Source organism: Pimephales promelas, chromosome 19 (assembly GCF_988280905.1).
Source record: "Pimephales promelas chromosome 19, fPimPro1.hap1.1, whole genome shotgun sequence".
Classification (NCBI taxonomy): Eukaryota; Metazoa; Chordata; class Actinopteri; order Cypriniformes; family Leuciscidae; genus Pimephales; species Pimephales promelas.
In genome coordinates this window covers 19,884,595-19,904,309 of record NC_142787.1, presented here as the reverse complement: position 1 = coordinate 19,904,309, position 19,715 = coordinate 19,884,595, and the positions used below count along the sequence as shown (strand labels likewise).

The window sequence follows — 19,715 nt, the reverse complement described above, 5'->3', positions numbered from 1 at the left end:
CGGGTCGAAATTCTGAGTTTCTCCAATCTTCTCGAAACTCTGGATATTGATAGAGGGCCATGGGACTTAGACCTGATTGCAAAAATGGAGGCTCTAGACCCTTCCAGAGCTGAGATATGGACATCCCACATAGCATTTATGCCATTATAAAAATAGTGGGTTCGTGGACAGTGGAATTATGGGATGGCGCTTGGTGCTACGGACTCAAGGGCCCCAGCTGAGTGCAGTAAAATAGTTTTTATCATGAAAGAAACTTTAATTAAAATGTCCAAAAAATACACTATCCAAATCCCCATTCAATAGTTTGCAGGCGGGATTCTGTCCAATTGCAGCTTATTGCATGAGGGCCAGGGTTAGTACATTTAGACATGATGTACAACGCAGCTGAAGCTAACGTTAATGTTTTCTAATGTACGTCTAACGTTATACTAACGTTAGAGATTTTAAAGATAACGTTCAAATATGTTGTTGACTCAACATAGATCAGATCGGTGTAGACATCCTTGTTTAATTTATCCACGTTTAGTTGGTGTTGTGGTGTAGCTACCCCATAACTTTATCCAGAGCAGACCCTTCCAATGCTGAGATATTGAGATCCCACGTAGCATTTATATTATTATAAATATCTTAATATCTCAGCTCTGGAAGGGTCTAGACCCTCCATTTTTGCACTCAGGTCTAAGTCCCATGGCCCTCCATCAGAATCCAGTTCATTGGAACAAATGCGTCAATAGAGCCACCATCTTGAAACAGGGGAGTCCCTCCACTTTAATGCGTCAGCGTCAATGTAGCAGACACAGGTCTAACGGAAATAATATCACCATAAATCATCATGAATGCTATTTTTCTTGTTTTTTTGGTTTGTTCCAACGGTCAGACATGTATTTATCATTGATTCCAGAAAGAATTTTTTTTTTTTTTTTAACTAGGAAGCATTCTTCCTAGTTCAGATTTCATCCGTGAACATCATACGCTGCACAAAAGTCCGCCACCGTCAATGAATTAGACGTAAAGGCAAAGATAGCAGCATTACCTAGCTACTTCCTATGACAAGACCCCTGTTCCAAGATGGTGGCGGTTTTAACGCATGCTTAGAGCCCCAAGGTGAGGTCTAGTGTATATGTCTATGATGTCAGTTGATATGTGGCTTGGGAAAGGGTAAAAAAAAAAAATTAAAAACACACCGTCGGCCAGCCTCTCAGGAACCTAGTGTCAGAGTTGCATGTACCCCATGCACACCGTTTGACCATTTTAAACTTAAAATAACAAGAAAAAACGAATGAAAACTGACTAACTAATGCATTTCAATGGAAGTGGAAGCAGAGAATGTCCGAGTGTATTGGGTTAGCTGCGCACTGTGATTGGCTCATCACGTTTGAGGGCGTGGCTTAGCCATAGGTCAATTATGGGATGGCACTTGGTGCTACGAACTCAGGGGCCCCAGCTGAGTGCAGATACATGGTTTTCATCATGACAGAAACTTTATTTAAAATGTCCATCAAAAAAAACTGTCTGAATCCCCACTCAATAGATTGCAGGTGGGATTTTGTCCACTTGCAGCTTATTGCATGAAGGCCAGGGTTAGTACTTTTCAAAAATAGTGGGTTATTGGACAAATAGTGGGTTTGTGGACAGTGGAATTATGGGATGGCGGTTGGTGCCACGGACTCAGGGGCCCCAGCTGAGTGAAGATAAATGGTTTTCATCATGACAGGGCGTGCCCTCGCCCCTTTCGGCGAGGCCCGGGGCCACCGTCGGCCGGTCCTCTAATATATTTCGGGGGGCCGGCGTGCTCGTCCGCCAACCCACGTCTGTTTGCCTACGGCCCAAGGATGGAATAGACCTTTTTTTCGCCCTTTGACTAGCTAGCTAGAGTAACTGGAAATCGAAATTCAGTGACTTGCTGGCAACCATCCTGCCAGTACTGTAAAAACACAAGAAAACACAGGATGCACACAGGAAATGACTCTAACATGAATGCATTGATTGATTCCTAGGTTTATTTTGTTATGAATAAACAAATGTGCAATATATAAAGGAAAAACCTTACAATTAAAGTTGTAATGTTATAATGTTCAAGTTTTTGTTCTTAAAAAAAAACACACTCACTGTACACAGAAAATGACTCTTAATATGACCAGATTGATTGATTTGAATATATTTAGTTTGTTACAAACAATGTGCAATCTGTAAAACAAAAACCTCAAAATTATAGTTGAAATGGTATACTGCTGGAATTGTTTTGACTTTGAGAAAAATCTTAAAGTATAGACCAAAAAATTTTATGTTTATTAATTTATTTCATGTTGGTACATTTTTGGGAAGTACACCGGTTTTGACCTGATGTCCATTGGAATATCCAAAAAAAAAAAAAAAAAAAAAAAAATCACAATGAAAGCAATTTTATATATATATATATATATATATATATATATAAATTCATTTGTTTTCATTCACAGAAACCTCATGAGCTGGGAAAATGTACTTTTATATTTTTCTGAAACTTGAAAGATAATTCAGGTCTGAGGGGGTTAAGATTAGCAATGTTACAAGCATATAACAGATGTGGAAATGGTCTCAAATTTGATAAAAGCTTGATAAAAGCAAATGGATAAAAGCAGGAAGAACAAGGTATGGTAAGGCAGAGGAAGCCAGCTGGGCGGCTTTTGTTAGAAAACACAAAAGAGGCGGAACATGCACTCTGACAAACCTTGCTTAGCAAATGATTGGCACTGAAATATCATTCAACCCACCCTACAGCTGTAGAAAATCACTCTGCCTCATCCATATGTGTATGTTCACACAGAGCATTAATATTTATGCACTTGTGTGAAAGAAACTGTGTTGAAAAAACTGAAGAGGACAAGGAACATATTTACAAGAAAGCTATTTATTAACTACAGGGGAAAAAAAAAAAAAAAATCACAGTTTGAGAAAACTACTCCAGAAAAATATTGCTCAAACACCTAAAACAAGTAAATAAAGTTTAAAGCACTAAAGATTCTGATCGAAATCGAAATCTCCCTCTTAACAAAAAGCATGAACTTTGCCTAGGCTACTTCAAGTTGAGAGGAAATCCGGAAGAATTCACATTAAATAGTGTTTTCTAGTGTCCCTTTCCATATTTTCACCCGATATAAAAATGCAAGCACAATGTGAACAGACTCCAGCAATGGCTCTTTTTAGCATCCAAGTGCGCCCTCATGTGGTCGCCCATATTAACCACGGAGTGTTAAACTCAAACTCTAACCGTGCAAGCTTCTTTCAAAGCTTAAAGAATATAAATGAGATTTTTAGAAAAAAGAATGACGTTAGCGTTAATTGAATTCAGTATGAGTCAAATTTTAAAGGTGTCATCACAAATCGTGATTTTTCTTAAAGGAATAGTTCACCCCAAAATTAAATTGTCATATTTACTCACCCTCAAGTTGTTAGACTCTAATGAATTATCCCTTTAAAGCCACAATTAACTTTTATGTATTCGTTTTCAGCGTAATGTATAATCTAGTGTTAGTGTATTTAAAAAATTAAATAAGACATAAAAAAGACAATAAGACGTTAATTATAACAAGTGTTTTGGATGCTAATTTCAATCCTTACTCTTTACTTGTGTATATATACTGTATGTAACCACATAATAAGCCTACATGTAAACTTTATACAAACCTGCACTTCCCCCAGGTATAAACATTTTTGCATATTTAAGTCTTTATTATATATATATATAGTAAAGTATTTGTAGCATAGTGTATATTAATTCACAATCTGGAAAAACACTTAAAAACCTGTCATTATAACATGAAATTGTGGAGGTGTTTCCTTGAAACCTTATTGTTTTAAGTGTGTTACACTTAAAATTGAAATGGTTTTTAATGTTTAACACTTCTGAGAACTTGAAATACACAAAATCAGAAACAATATTAGTGAAACTCAATTCACTGCACATATAAGATCTTCACATTAAAGCTGGAAAATTATGGGTAATTCACAAAATTAGCTGCTTTTTTAAAGCAGTCTAAGCCGTGGATCAGTAAATAAGTCAATTATAAAGGTAAATCAAAAGAAAAGAGTGATTAAAATCGGTTAGCAGTCAGCACTGTATATTAAGGGCGGGGCTTACAACATACTAACAAACTTTTTTTTTCTTTTTTTTTTTTTTCGGTCTTTTAGTAGTAAAACAAAACCTAAACCAAAACCCACTTGTTACAAACCCTCACCCAAGTATAAAAGATGATAAATACGCTCTAGTCCTAGTGCTGCTCTAGTGCTGCTAACTTACGGCGTCAAGAGTGTCATGAAGAATGAATGTAATCAGTTTTTACTGCGTCTTTTTGCTTTTGTGGGTGTGGACTGGATCGCTCTGGTTTTCCTCCGCAACACTCTTCTGTCAATCACCGGAGGCTCTTCCTCATCTTCAGAATTGTGTTCGGCAGCTTCATCTTCCTCTGTGCTTCCCTTCTCCTCTTCGGTGCTTGTGAGCTTTTCCTCCTCCTCTTCTTCTTCTTCATCAAACTCCTCATCGAGCACCTGTACGACCACAGCTTTGCTCAGTCTACCGGATGTGCGCTTGGGTGTAGGTGGGACTGGTTTGCCCCTGCCTCCTCTGAGAACTCGAACCCCAGGAGAAGAATCGTGAGTTTCATCTGAGCTTTTGCCCTCATCATCATCTTCAGTGGTGACGGTGTTGTCCTCTTCTTTCTGTTGATCTTTTTCACCAGTCTCAGGTGGATTCTCTTCCTCTGGCCTCTCTTTTTCAGAGTCCTCCATGGCAGGCTGGCTTTCTTCTGTCTCAAGTGGCTCATCAGAGGCCGTCTCATCTTCTTGGTTCATAGTTGGCCCCTTGGTCTTTATAATAACCCCTTCTTCACCTGTAGCACTAGGAAAAGTGGCCGTCTCCTCCTCTGGAGCTTCTTGCTCAGGAACGGCAGGTTCCTCTGAAGCCTCACTGTCCTGCACAGAGGAAACACACTCAATCAGGTCAGTCTGAAGGACTGGAGCCTCAGGAACAGCGGGTGGACGAGTGTCCTCATTTTCCTCAACTGCAGAAACTCCTTCCTCTTCAACTGCAGGAGTTACTTCCTCATTCTGTTCCTGCTCAACTTCCCCTTCATCCTCAACAGGAAGAGCAACTTCTGTCTCTGCTTCCTGTTGCTCCTCAGTAACAAGTTCTTGGTCGATCTGCTCCATCCCTTCAGATGGTTCTTCAGACTCCTTAGGTGTGTCGATGATGTCATCCTTCATAAGACAAATGGGGTAATAATGAATGTGTTTAGTTCTAGTCTAATATGAAGGAGTAACATTGATGCGCTTAATCATAAAAAAAAAAACTTGAGAAATGTCTTGAGTAAGATTTATACTTCGTATTGCCTACATGACAATATTAACAATGTTCTTTGTTAAATATTTAAAATTAGTTAGTTTTTAAAGAGTTTATCAGCACTGCCAGAAACTGAGAGCAGTTGTTGGGTGCATGGTTGAAGAACATTTATCATTTATATTAAGATGTTCGGCACCATTATACACCAATGTTCAAAAGTTCGAGGTCAATAAGATGTGCTTTGAAAGAAATTAACACTTTTATTTAGCAAGGATGCATTAAAATGATTAAAAGTAAAGACTTTGAATATGTTATAAATGATTTCTATTTCAAATAAATAATGTTCTATATCACTCTTTTTGATCTCAAAGTATCCTGGAAAAAAAAAAGACCACTGTTTTCACAAAAAAATTGAGCAATGGTTTTCTTTTAACAATGACAACAATAAATCATGTATCTTGAGCACTAAATCAGCATTTTAGAATGATTTCTAAAGGACCACGTGACACTGAAGACTGAAGTAATAATGCTGAAAACTCAGCTTTGCCACCACAGAAATAAATTACATTTTAAAATATATTAAAATAGAAAAGAGTTCAAAATAAGAGACATCTTACCACATTCAAACTATGCAATGGTAGCGTATACAGATTACTCAAACATTGCAACAGTTCAACCTTGACCTCAACCTGAACTAAATAGCTTACCTGTGCTTCTCTCTCTACCTCCATCTCCTCAACAGCGCCATTTTGAATGACAGCATCTGGCTCTAGTGGGCATACTTGGTCAGCCTGTGCATCCTCTGATGTGTCTGCTGACCTCTCAATATTCACTTCCTGGCTGTCACTTATTTCTCCATTGACTTCGGCCACCTTTAAAGAGAGATCGAAATTGGATACCTGAGCTTTGGGTGTGCATATATTTGCATGTGTACCAGAGATGCAAACTTTTACACAAAACATACTGGTTTTATGAGCTACAAACATATTTTACATTGGCAACCGTTGTTTGTTGCCAACTTGCTCGTCCTTATTATATTAAACTAATGATGAAGTAATGTACCAGATAAGACATCCAACAAAGGTTGCCACTGTGTTTAGCCCCCCTGTCCCTCACCAGAATTTCGGTGTCTGTTGCAGGAGCCATGGCGGTCACAGCCTCCTTCACCTGGACCAAGGTTTCTTCTTCTTCTTCTTCTTCTCCATCCCTCTGTTTTTTAGTCTCAGGTACAACAGCATCAGGTTCTGTCTCTGCTTCTGGTTCAACCAATCTAAAGACAAATGACAGATTTTAAATGATATAAAAAAAGACAATATAATTAATCCAATCCTACTACATTGTTTACATTATATTCTGTGGTACAGAAATATTAAGCTGCACAACAGTTTTCAGCATTAATAAAAGATTAATTGAGCAGCAAATCAGCATATTAGAATGATTTCTAAAGGATCATGTGACACTGAAGACAATCCAATGAGTAATGATGCTGGAAATTCTGCTTAGAAAAAAGTTACATTGCAAAATATATTAAAATAAACTTTTTCATTGATATATTTATTATTTATATGTATTTGTCAATAAATAAATGCATCCTTGGTAAGAATAAGAGACTACTGTCAAAAACATCTCATTCAAATTTTGAATGGTAGTACTGTATATCACGAACTAACACAAAAAATAATGTTAATTTATAACGTTACTAATACATCACCTTTTTTAAATAATACAGCAATAGTTAGTATATTATGAACTACATGAATTTATAATTAATAATCTAGTATTTATAAATTAACATTGCCCTAGCTTAATAAATGCTGTACAAATTGTTAATCATTAGCTCATCATACCTAAATGTATTAATTAACATTAACAAATTGAACCTTAGGTGTAAAGTGTTTGTGTTTTTCAGGGTGGTTTGGTCACTCCTTCCTTCAGTGCATGTCTACGGGATTTTTTTTTCCACATAAACCATGTTTTCTTGTACTATATTTTATCCTGTCAGTATTTAATATCAAAAGTTCACTATCATACTCATGGCAGAGGGTCATTTTAAGAGCCTGTTGCAATATTATACATATGCTATGATATGATATTATACATGATATGATATTATACATTTGATCTCAGTGGCACACATGAGTAAATCCCAAATGCAAACTTGAGGGCTTTTAGAAACCTGCTCATTTTTTCAGGTTGGTTCTCCACGTCACTCTCTTCTGGTTCATCCCTTGGCCTTTTCTTTTGTTTATGTTCGATGCTCCGTGTGCGTGTGGAAATGGGCAAGTCATTAATTTCTACAGCGAGAGGAAGAAAGAAAAAAAAGGTTTTAACACCCACTTGAATTTAGTAGGAAAGGGTGTTTTTAGAACAAAACTTCAAACCTTCTGCTACTGTAAGATGTTTGTTGACAACCACCACATCTTCCTGTAAAACCAAAATTAAAACAAGTCACTCTTTTCAGTCAAGGGTTAACAGACTCTTTAAATATCTATACGTAAATATCTCACATGCAGAGAAAAAAAAAAACGCAACAAAGTAGGAATGTGATAAACTACATATTTGCTGCGTGAACTCGTTTAAAAATATACGCCAGAAACCACCAGTTTGAATGTTTTTCTTAGCAATATACGGATGCCAAACACAAACATTCAAACATGTAAATAAATACTTAAGTTAGGATAAATAGTCTTTTAAAGTAAAAAAAAAAAATCATAATCCTCCAAACACACAATAAAGACCTAAATATTATTAATAAACGGACCATTGCTCTGAGTTGAATGAGATGCATTTAGAGATATAAATTCTCTGAGGTACAGCATGCTAAAACCTTTTCTGCGAAGTTGTATTTAGCCCTTTTACTGAAATAATAAAGCTATAAAAAATATCTATATATAAAGATAGGATCTTCAAATTTACTGTGATGTCCAGGCAGCTCTCCTCGTTCATCTCCACCTCATTAACTGCAACTTCGCCATTTTTGCCTTCCTCTGCTGCCCATGAGCTATTGTTACCTGTATGGAGACAGACACAAACAATAAACCTAATATCTAACCTATAAATCAACTGTTGTTGTTGTGAAATTTAGCTGATAGTGTGAGGTTACTTGCAATGAGCAATGAGATATACTGGTAAAGGCTGGTATTTTTAGAAAAAAAAACCCTCCAGCTAAAAATGCTAGCATTTTAGCAGGAATCTCGAAAGTAATATTAGACTGAGGGTCAGTGACATATGCGACCCAGGCAGAGGCAGTGCAAAAGCTTACATTGTAGTATCAAAGAGCCAAGTTTGCTTGCCACTTTCACTTTCTGGTAGGGACCTCCAACTCCTTCCACCTCCCACAGCAGATCCACATCGACTGGGTACTTGTTCAGGTACTGTCTGCATACTGGAGAACATCATACTTCTTACTCACTCTTTTTATACACTTAGTAAACATATTATAGAACTTTTACTTTATAATTACAATAATATAAAGTAAAAGTAAATAATGAAATATACTGTCAGATCGTGAAAATCTAAGGGACTCCCGTGAAAATAAGTCAACAACATCCAGAGTTATAAACATTTGAAATTTTTATTTTACATGAGTGAATCTTTGGACAGTTGGTGGTGCTAGAGGGATTGAGTTAGATACTCCTGATTTGCTATGGTGAAATTTCAGAATATCCTCTATCAATGTCCCAAATTTCATAACTTTCCCATAAGCAGTTCTATGGGCTGCCAATATACTTCCAGAGCTGAATAATAATAATAAAAATAATAAAATAAAAAACGCCAACGATTTCAATAGGTGCCAACGCATTTGCTTTATGCTTTCAGTGCTTGGCCCCTAATTTCAATTTCAAATAACGTTTTTCTATTTTAATAGAGCTGTTTAATATTCTTTTGTGGAAAATACATTTTTCTAGGACTCTTTTAATAGAAAGTTTAAAAACAGCATTTATTTGAAATAGAAATATTTCCGTAACATTAAGACAAGTGAAAACCTGTTCATTTGATTACTAAAATTACTTTGAGTACTAAAACTAAACACTGTGACCCTCATTCAAATGTTTTTTTTCCCCCTTCTTTTTAGATAGGCATTCAAAGTGAAATAGATATCTTACCCTTTTGCATTGCCAATGTTAAAGGGTATTTTAAGCCTAGTTCATCATCTTTAAAAGAGTCCACAAAGTCCTCCAACATCTGCAAGCCATGACCGTTACCACGGTGATCCTTCCGCACAAATATAGAGTCCATGACTGGAAGTAGATAACACTGGCTCACAAAGGTATTACACAAGCTACCTGTGGGTGAGAAGGAACACGAATATAAGAAACATCTGGAGCACAACCACTGCATGTTTCACTGGTTTCCATCTACAACACCAGTAAAAAATAGTTTAGATCTTTATCTTGAACAGTGACACTTATATTTACTACCAGTAAAACTTATATTGGATAATAATAATAATATCCAATATAATTACCCACATAGAGTTATAGCCATTCCACTAGAAAATAATCATGCTTTGGTAAGTCACAATTAAAAAAAGTACAAAATTGTGAGATAATGTCATAATTATGATATAAAAATACTGAATTATAACATAAAAAAAGTTAAAAATAATGATGAAATATGACATAAAAAGGTTGAAAGTCGAAATTAAGATCCTAACTCAAACTTCTGACATAAAAAGCCTAAATTACATTAAAATTATGACATACCAAGTCATTATTATATGAAAATTAAAAGTTGCCATTCCTGTTTTGGAATTTAAATTAAAAGGTGCCATAATTGCCTTTTCGCATAATTGACTATTGACTCATGACTACATATGTATTTATTAAAGCATGTTTTTTTTTCTTATGCGACACAAATTAGATTTTAAATGACAAATCAAATCTTTCTTAGGATAATAATAATAATGTTGATTTTTTTAGCAGTCTTTTAACCTTCCTTTACAAGCCCAAATCTTTAATCCTAGACCACATTACTGAATCTTATGAGCTTGCCTTCTTACAAGCTAGGCAACACCAGGTTTTATATCTCACTCATCCTTAATTGAAGACACCATAGATTGTTTATGGTGTAAACTTACACAGGAAGGAAGAATGAGCAATGCGTCTACCGCACAGCCACACTCTCCAGGGAGAAGGACCGACCTTTAGATTTGACAGAGTAGAAGCCCACTGCCTCTCCATTCGTCCAGAGGATTTTGGCATCTTCATCTTCTCCATGGCACAGGAACGGCACCTCGTTAGAACCCATTTCCGCCGTCCGGTAAATGATGCGGTTCAGTACATATAAGACTATCCTCTCACCGACAGACCTTACCTGCCCAAACACAATTATACACAAAAGAGAATGAATAGTGTTTGAGGAACATCAGGTTTGTGGCTTTTCGCTCCTTAAGTCATGATGTAACAGAAGTAGTGGCATCTTTTTTTTTTTGTGACGTGACGTGATGTATGCAACTGTGTGAAACTGTGTATATGAAAGAACTTAAAGTGGACAAAATATTGGAAAATTCTGACATTCGACACCAGAGTGAAGCCTGCCGTTTTACTGAAAGATTGACATTTTGATTAAAAATTACAAATTAAAATGAAACATCTCAGCAACAGGTGTACAATGTAATGCAAGAGTCAGGAAATAAATGTGACATTCCTGCAGAGATCCAGTCTGTCTCACAGGATATTACAACACACGGAATGTGTTACGCTGCACAGCGGAGAGGAATGAACGAATACAAGCTCACAGAAGATGAGTGCATTGTGTATTTTTGAGTTAATGAGAGAAAGAGTTCCTGTGTGTACATTTAGAGAACCATTTCAGGATCTTGCTGTGAGGAATTATGAAAACAAGCCCATGTATGCAAAGCATAATGTCTGAGACAAAGGCTCACTGATCAGCAACAAAATACTGCCTGTTTGCAATTATTTGTTTGGCCAAACCACGATATTTCACTCCTCAAACACTCCCTATTTTTTCCTCTTCTCTCACTCTATAATTAAACATTCTCACACATACAAAAATACATTATATATACACAATATATATATATATATATATATATATATATATATAAACACAAGATCATCGTAGGAGTGCTTGAGAACATTTGCAAGTCCTTAAAAAGGCCTTGAAGAAAATGCCAGATTCCAGTTTTTATTGACTTGGCAAAGAAGAAGAACCTTCTAAAAAGACACTGTTCTAAGTACAAAAATGTGTCTGAATAATTTCATGAAAAACAAAAACCATTCCAAAAAATTAAAGATTACCTTTGCAAGGCCTTCTCTTGTAGGATTTGACGTTCTGAGAATATCTTCCACTGTGTACCACTGATCAGCCAAGAACAATGCCACAGCTAAGATAAAATAAGCGAAGGGAGAAGAAGAGGAATAAAGAAAAATAAGAGTCTAAGAAACAGACTATCCTATAAGTCCATCCAATATATTATCATAGGTAAAAAGGGAAAGAGAATGGGTTACCTGTGAACTGGTCCTCAGGAGCAAACAGAGCCAGGACTTTGTGTTTGAGGTTGGTTCCATAAAGAGGAACAAACCCGACATTGGCAGGACTGATTAGGATCTAAAAGAGCCAGAAGCACAGGATTCTTAAAGTAAAAAGTTACTTTTAAAAAGCACTTACATTAATTAGGGCTGCACGATTAACTGTATTTTAGGTGTGATAACAACTAAGTTGCTTATCTCGATTATTTAAAAATAACCTTTGCAATATTGGTTATTTGTCATGAAAACATTTGACATTTCCGTTATCTTGAATTGCTAACGAGTCTCCACTATATTTCCTGCATGCGGTTGCCAGATGTCAAGAGCATACAATCATGCTGAAAAGTTTACTTACACCTTGCAGAATCTGCAAAATGTTCATTATTTTAACAAAATAAGGGATCATACAGACTGCATGTTGTTTTGTCCAGAAAAACGTTTTGAACAGGGTGATGCCGTCCAGATTTTTCTTATTTTGTAAAAAAAAAAAAAAATGAAGAAGAAGAAGAAATAATTTAGTACCGGAAGCAACAGAATGTTTCCCGGAAGACAAACTTTTGTACAAACTTCAGTTGTCCTCAGTGTGAAAAGATGGATCTCAAAATTACAGTCACTGCTGGAAAGGGTTAAAATGTGCTGGAAAACTGAAGATTTTTCAGGTCCTGGAGGATTTTTCTAAAGAACATTGGCGAGTTTAACTGTTCAGAACAAACAAGGGACTCAAGAACAACCATCATAAGTAAACATCTTTTATGTAAAATACATTATTCAGGACAGTACTAAATAATACATTTTTTTTTTTGGTTATGTTTGATCCCTCTTATTATCCCTCTTATCTAATTATGCAATAATTAACATTTTGCAGATTGTATGTAAACTTTTGAGCATAACTGTAAATAACCTAAACGTTATACGTTTCTGTCCAGTGTTTAACTTAATCTTCTTAACCTGGCAACCATGCCCACATGCACTCTCTGGGCTGCAAAAAAATGCTGATCACCGACAGACAAGTATGTTGAAGTTTAGCGAAATTCTGCTTCAATGAATAATTGTGTCATACAGATACAGCCAGTCTGTCTGTTGCCCCTTTTGATAATTATATAAACAAATGTGTGTGGGTGTGTGTGTTAACTTTCTCTGGAATATCTGATTAATAATTGTGATTATATTTTTTTTGCAAAATATAAAGCAATCGAGTCTCTTCTAAATGTGGACTAAACCTCTTAATTCATATGGATTATTTTTACGATTTCTTTATGAACTTCTTGGAGCATCAAAATTCCAATTGCATAGCCATCTATTAAGGGATAAGATATCTCTCAGATTTCATAAAAAAAAAATATCTTAACGGTGTTCCGAAGATGAACTAAAGTAATATGGGTTTGGAAAGATATGAGGGTGAGTAGTTAATGAAAGAATTTTCCTTTTTTGGTGAACTAACCTTTTAATTTTTCAGTACAAAACTTGTGTATTATTTGAGCTGTAAAGTTCCTATCATTATGGTTGTTTTGGGGTTTTAAGTGTTTTATTGCCATGGCAAAAATAAACTTTGGATATAACTTTATGCAAAAAAGGGTTATATTCAGTGTTATCTGAGCTCTTGTCTGTGTGTGTGTGTGTGTGTGTGTGTGTGTGTGTGTGTGTCTTACCTTTCTGGTGCTGGGCAGGGTAAGGTATTGTGTGTTATTTGGGTTGCTGTAAAGCAGTTTGTTCATGTAGCTCTGGGCTGAACTTTCCAAGTCTTCATGTCTCACAGACACCAACACATCTACAGGGAACTCCATCCCTGCAGGGGTCAGAGGTCACACAAATGACAACTTCAGCACTCTGTCATTCAACTGTTTTATTAATCAATGACTATATTAAATTTGATCAGAATTAATTGATGAATCATTGCTGTCAAATTATTTCTACCTACAAACAAAGGAAAATGATGAAAGAAAAACAGCAAAAAAAATACAAATTCCTCAATAACGTCAATTATTTTTTCGTGATCACGGTTTAAACCCCTATATTTATATAATTTCAAATACAATTTTTGTTTATTTAGGTCCTTCAAGTCCATCAGCTGCATGGTATCATAAGGTTGTACATAAAGATTAGTGCTTTTTTGCTATATAGCCATTTAGGAGCTGCCATTAGTTATGAATAGAAAAAGGTTTGTTGTGAGACAATGTCGGATTGATCCAAATGAGAGCCAGACAGGTTGATGGGGAACTGCACGTTGCGATCCCATCCCAATTCTGTCAGAAATTCTGCAATCAGAATTTGAGCTTTGTTACGCGTGTTGTGCATCTCTACTAATTGGATCCTGAAATCAAGGTTTTGCTTCATTAAAACTCAACACTTCCACTCAAACAGCTTTCACACTAACTCATAATTCCCTGCACGTACTATTTCGACCATATACAAACCTAATAAAAAACAAATACACAAACACATTTTATCCAAACAAGGCAGAGACAAAACACAAATTCCTAAACAATGTCTCTGTTCCAACAGTGCCGACACTATCCTGAACATCACAGTTGGCTGCTGTCTATCCTCAGCTGGCCTCAATGAATGCCCCATCAACAACTATCTGTGTCACACTGACAATCAGACCGAACAGTAACTCACAGGCGCACACACAAATTCCCAATCACATTTATACACACACACACACACACACACACACAAGCAAGCTTTGATGCTTGCTTTAAAAAATAAAAATGCATAAAAGGCCAGGAATGAGCGTAGGTGTCCATCAGAGCACCATGAACCATGATCGACCACTTTTTTACTTGCCGCCATAGAATTTATGATACAAAGTTCTTCTCTTGCTCCAATGTTCGAGATTCTACGGATGTGACTTTCAAGGACACGGTGCACACTAACACAAGAAATCAATATTACATCTATTCTTACAAGCACACCCACACAGTCACACGCATCAGCCTTGAGCCACAAAAACCCAACCAGGCACCAAACCACCCCCATCATATCTGACATTCTTCTAGTGGAATGCATGATCTCTTTACATGTGCCAGAGGGGCGCGCACCACAGGACCTGAGGCTCGGAGCAGCCTGCACACTATCAGGGAAACCAACTAATATTTCATGCAAATAAATCAAGGATCATAGCGAGAAGAGTTGAGAAGGCATGATTTTGTCCAACGGGAATTGATTGGATCGTTGTTTTTTGCTACTGCTGTGATCTCATCTGAGTGACAGGCTGTCCCGAACTTCCGCCAGTGAACAGATCTTTTTTCAGATGAACACAATCGGAGTTCATTTAAAAAATATCCCGGCTCTTCCAAGCTTTATAATGGGAGTGAATGGGGGGTGAGATTTTGAAGCCCAAAAAACTGCATCCATCCATCATAAAAAATAATCCATACTGCTCCAGGGGATTAATAAAGGCTTTCTGATGCAAAGCGAAGGGTTTTGTAAGAAAAATACCCATATTTAAAACTTTAAACTTATAACTAGCTTCCAGCAGATGGCCATATGCAGGCGCAAAAGCAACCCCTGACCGCAGAAGACAGAGCAAAACAAAACACCCGTCACAAATTAGAAGTATAAAAACAAGAAATTTTTAAGAGAAATTCTGAGGATTTCGATATAAAAGAAGAGGAGCTTGAGTTTGTTGCACAGCCGTATTTGTTTAAACCGCAGGAGACATCTAAGTTTACTACACTCCTGCATCATACATCGCGTCAGGGGTTACTCTTGTGACGCAAGTTGACTTGAGCTGTATGCGTACGGTGATCTGCCGGAAGCTATAGCTAATAGTTTTAAATATGGATTTGTTTCTTACACAAACACATGGCTTCACTTCAGAAGGCCTTGATTAACCCCCTGAAGACGTATGGATTACTTTTATGATGGATGGGTGCATTTTTTTGGCCTTCAAAATCTCAACACCCATTCACTCCCATTATAAATCTTTGAAGAGCCCGGATATTTTTAAATACATCTCAGATTGTGTTCGTCTGAAAGAAGATAGTCATATATACACCTAGGATGTAGCCTGGTTAAAACTGGCAAAACGTCATAGACAAATCATTTCCAGAGGGGTGTCACCAACGGACGTCGTGGGTAGACCTAAAACCAATCAGAGCGATGAAGGAGATGATGTATGCATATATACAGAGCGGCGACCGGCGGAGAAACACCTCCAAAACATCTCCAAATGTTTTTATTTGCTCAGTTTTTAACAAAAAGGAAACATTCAAATCACTTAAAAACAGACGCGGTAGCTGATTCGAGGGAGTGATGTTCGACAGCGGCGTCCATCTTTGTAATGTAGGCTAAAAATCTGCTTCAAAATCCTAGCGCTGTCGTCATCGCGTAAAGCACGCCCCAACGTTTCTGATTGGTGCCACGATTTCTGCGGACTGGAAATGGGTTTGAATGAGCTCTTTGCCAGACTAACTTTCAGAGCAAATCTAAATTTGCTGGAAGTTGTCTGGCTTTTCCCAGGCTACCTAGGATGGCTTGAGGGTGAGTAAATCACATTTGCATTGTCCAACTAATATAACAAAAGATACATTTTTTAATCCTATCACTTTTGATTTACTTTTAAATGCAGATTTAGCATCGGTCAAAATTAAGTTTGTTAATGTGTGCAAAAGCTAATACCAATCAATCGCATGTTGTGCAGCACCGCATGTTGCGTAACAGCTGTCTACAGGAAAAGCTGGAAATAAACGGCTGGGGCCCCCAGCAATACACACTGCTCTCAGTGTAGAATGTGCTCAGACAGTTACTGAGCAAATGCTCTAACATTACAGACAGAGAAAGCATTGTCAGCTAGAACTTAATGCACACACACATTAGATGTACACATACAGGACTTTTAACTGAAGTATTTCTAAGATTTTTAGACTCTTAAATTTTTAAAGGAAAATGACTGATTTAATATAGAAGTCTTTTGTAACATATACATGTCTTTCGATTCACTTTTGGTCAAGTTAATGCATCCTTGCTGGATAAAGTATTTTTTTTTTAAACACCCCCAAACACCCCAAAGTGTGAAAAACATTTACAAGCAGAAAGAATTATAGTGCATAGAACTTTAAAACCAACGAAAACGTCTCTTCCTTACAAAACACACACTGTTGCAACTAAGCATAAGTCTAGCATTCCAATCTACCAGGGGTCTCGCCTTCGCTATAGCCAAAATGTAAGCAACCCCCACTCTTGAGTGAAGCCAGCGATCCGCAACTCCTTGCAATCCTGTGTCCACACAGCCATGGTTCACGAGGGATTTTTGAATCTATTCTTGCCTCTGTTGTAGTATCACGCACGCAAGCAGAGCAGGTAAAGCCAATTAACTTAATCAATCCAAAGCTAAAGTCAGCAGGAGAGGTTATAAGTGCATTACAGCCACTGCACGACACGTGGAAGGGAAGTCATGTTGATCTAAGTCTCAGATAAAAGATTAAAAAAAAACAGAGTTGCTGATAGCATTTGTGACAACTAGCCCCAGTCTCTTTTATATATTAATAATAGTAGAGCCCTCATCTGACCTGAACAGGGAATGGCTGGTCGTAACACACAAGCAGACAGTAAAGAAACTGTGTGTGTGATCGGCACAACTATACTTACATAACATGTGAGCCAATTCAGTCATTCTCCCATACTCACCGTGTCAGATAGAATTAGATCTCGAGTACAAAAAGAAAATTCTGAAGGCAGTGTATCAACACTAATGCTGATAATAACTGTCAAAAGCTAGTTAAGGCAACGCAAAACATTTTTTAGTTCCGACATGCTATACCACTGTACATATTTTGAAAAAAATTTAATTAAAAACTTACAGTTAAAAATGACAATTCAAACTTGAGTGAAAAGAGATATCACATATGGTGGAACACTTCTGTTGTCATATAAACAAGGAGGGTGTGTGTGAGAAATGTGATTTTTCTGAGGGTAGGGAGAATTGTTTGAACTCTAGAGCTGGATTGAACTGGTTTGGTCAAAAAGGACATAGAAAGCAAACTACACAATAACTCGGAGATGAAAGTTAAGAAAGTTCAAAGCCAAAAAATATGATTTTAACAGATTTTATAGAGACAATTAAAAATCTCACACACATAGATGCACTTACAGTTATTGGTTACCCAATCAAACTATATTCCTTTTTTTTTTTACCCAGGTGGTAGGCAAAACTAAATAATACATGAATCTTTGAACAGAACCTCTCTCTCTCTCTCTCTCTCTCTCTCTCTCTCTCTCTCTCTCTCTCTCTCTCTCTCTCTCTCTCTCAATCTCTTTACTCATTCAAAAAGAACACAATGTTCTCTTTCCATGGAAGGGGGACATCCTATATGACACGACCACCTCACAAGCTCCAGTTATCGGAAAGAATCGGTTCTTTCAAACAGTTCGTTTCAATGAACCGGTTCACAACTGATTCATGTTTTATGATGGGCGTTTATTGTCACTGTGTGCAAGGCAGCCATGATTCAGTCATACAATTAAGTTGTAAATAAATGTATTCCATTATGGTATTCCATAACTACGTTAACATCTGCTATTCTGCTACGTTAACATCTGTTTTTGTTAACTCTCTCATCATCGGTTCTCATGTTTGTCCCAAAGAGGTTCAGATCGATCGGTTTTGTAACCGGTTCCACTGAATCATGAAATTTGACTAAAGATACGATTCGTTCACGAATTGGAAATCTCTAGCTCACAAATTAAGCTCCATGAACTTTATTCAAAATAAGCGATAACGGTATTTTGTTATTTAAAAAAGAATACAATTATACACAAAAGCATAATGTGCAGGACACGCGAATTCAGACTGAAGGGGGTGTGTCAGAAAATGTCTAATGTGCTCTACGATCAACAAAAGCCAGCGTCAGGCTACATTAAAAACTAAAATAAAAACTAAAAGATTGTTTATCACTTAACGTTATTAAGTTATATGAACGCAAACGAGGCGACATGAAGACACCAACAATCCACGAGTAAAAGTCTAAATGATAGGCCTAGTAAGAGAATTATAAAGTTCATATACCCGTAATTAATATGATGACACCGTTTATTGTAAATGCACGCAGATTCAGAACTCATAAAGTAGCCTAAACACGAGTTTCGTAAAGCGCGTGAGTGCGCAAGCCCGTCTTTTATGTTACCCAATATTTGTGCGCCTCACCTGAAGTCGCATTTTTTTTTATTGTGGAAAAAATGCCCACGAATATAAGGCAACATTTCAACACAAAGTCTCAAATACGACCACTCTTTAGTGATTATTAAAGATCCAACCGCAAAAATAGATTATTGCTAATAATATTTAACAACACATGAGACGTCTAAACAAATGCATCTCCCAATACTGGGCCGTGTTCAGTTCGTTTTCACAATAGCCTACTCGAAACTATCTGCCATGCACGCGACTGGAGAAAAACTGTCGACTCACCTTAGCCCTGCTGACGATGTGTTTTTAAGCGTTTTAAATGTTCCTTTTGTGCGAGTTTATAAATCCAATAGCCGATATACGAAGGGAACCTCCGACTGATGTTAAAAGCGTCAGCTCGGGGACGCGGTTAGTCCTGCGCGCGCTCACGAGATGCTTTCTACGGGGTGTGCGAGGTCTCAAACATCTACAGAAAAAAAAGTAAAGGGTTTTTAGAGTTTACTATATTTATCTTATGATTAAATGTAACGATACTCCCATCTATCAACATTCCAAGAAAAACATTAAGTGCATTTAGGCAAGGAAAAGTCAGCTTTCACATGTTCTCGTGTGTAGAATGTGACGTATAAGTGCAATGGGATAAAGTTTGTGGAGGTGTAAAAATAGATAGCCTTGCATTGGCTATCAGGTTAAAGCTGGTGTCATGTAAATCTGGTGAATTTATACAAAAATAGCTTTTTTGTTACAGTTACAGTAGATGACAGATTGAGAAATT

At 36.9% G+C, this 19,715-nt stretch overlaps 1 protein-coding gene across 1 annotated transcript; it reads right to left on the bottom strand.

Moving 5' to 3' along the window:
• Positions 1-1,982: 1,982 nt before the first annotated feature.
• fam169ab (family with sequence similarity 169 member Ab) lies at positions 1,983-19,380 on the bottom strand. The gene is made up of 13 exons (XM_039688281.2): positions 19,223-19,380; positions 13,461-13,597; positions 11,791-11,890; positions 11,581-11,666; positions 10,462-10,633; positions 9,424-9,603; positions 8,580-8,702; positions 8,234-8,328; positions 7,699-7,741; positions 7,494-7,611; positions 6,434-6,587; positions 6,025-6,189; positions 1,983-5,235 (listed from the first exon to the last, which is right to left on the bottom strand). The coding sequence occupies exons 2-13, from the start codon at positions 13,593-13,595 to the stop codon at positions 4,312-4,314; spliced, it is 2,295 nt and encodes a 764-aa protein (XP_039544215.2). The 5' UTR covers positions 13,596-13,597; positions 19,223-19,380; the 3' UTR covers positions 1,983-4,311.
• Positions 19,381-19,715: the final 335 nt, after the last annotated feature.

Bases quoted from the DNA above. Each gene is read 5' to 3' on its own strand.
- fam169ab (XM_039688281.2), bottom strand. From the start codon at position 13,595: ATGGAGTTCCCTGTAGATGTGTTGGTGTCTGTGAGACATGAAGACTTG. The intron at 9,604-10,461 runs GTCGGTCCTTCT...TCTCACCCACAG, and splicing joins CTACTCTGTCAAATCTAAAG to GTAGCTTGTGTAATACCTTT. The intron at 6,190-6,433 runs GTGAGGGACAGG...CTCTCTTTAAAG, and splicing joins CAACAGACACCGAAATTCTG to GTGGCCGAAGTCAATGGAGA.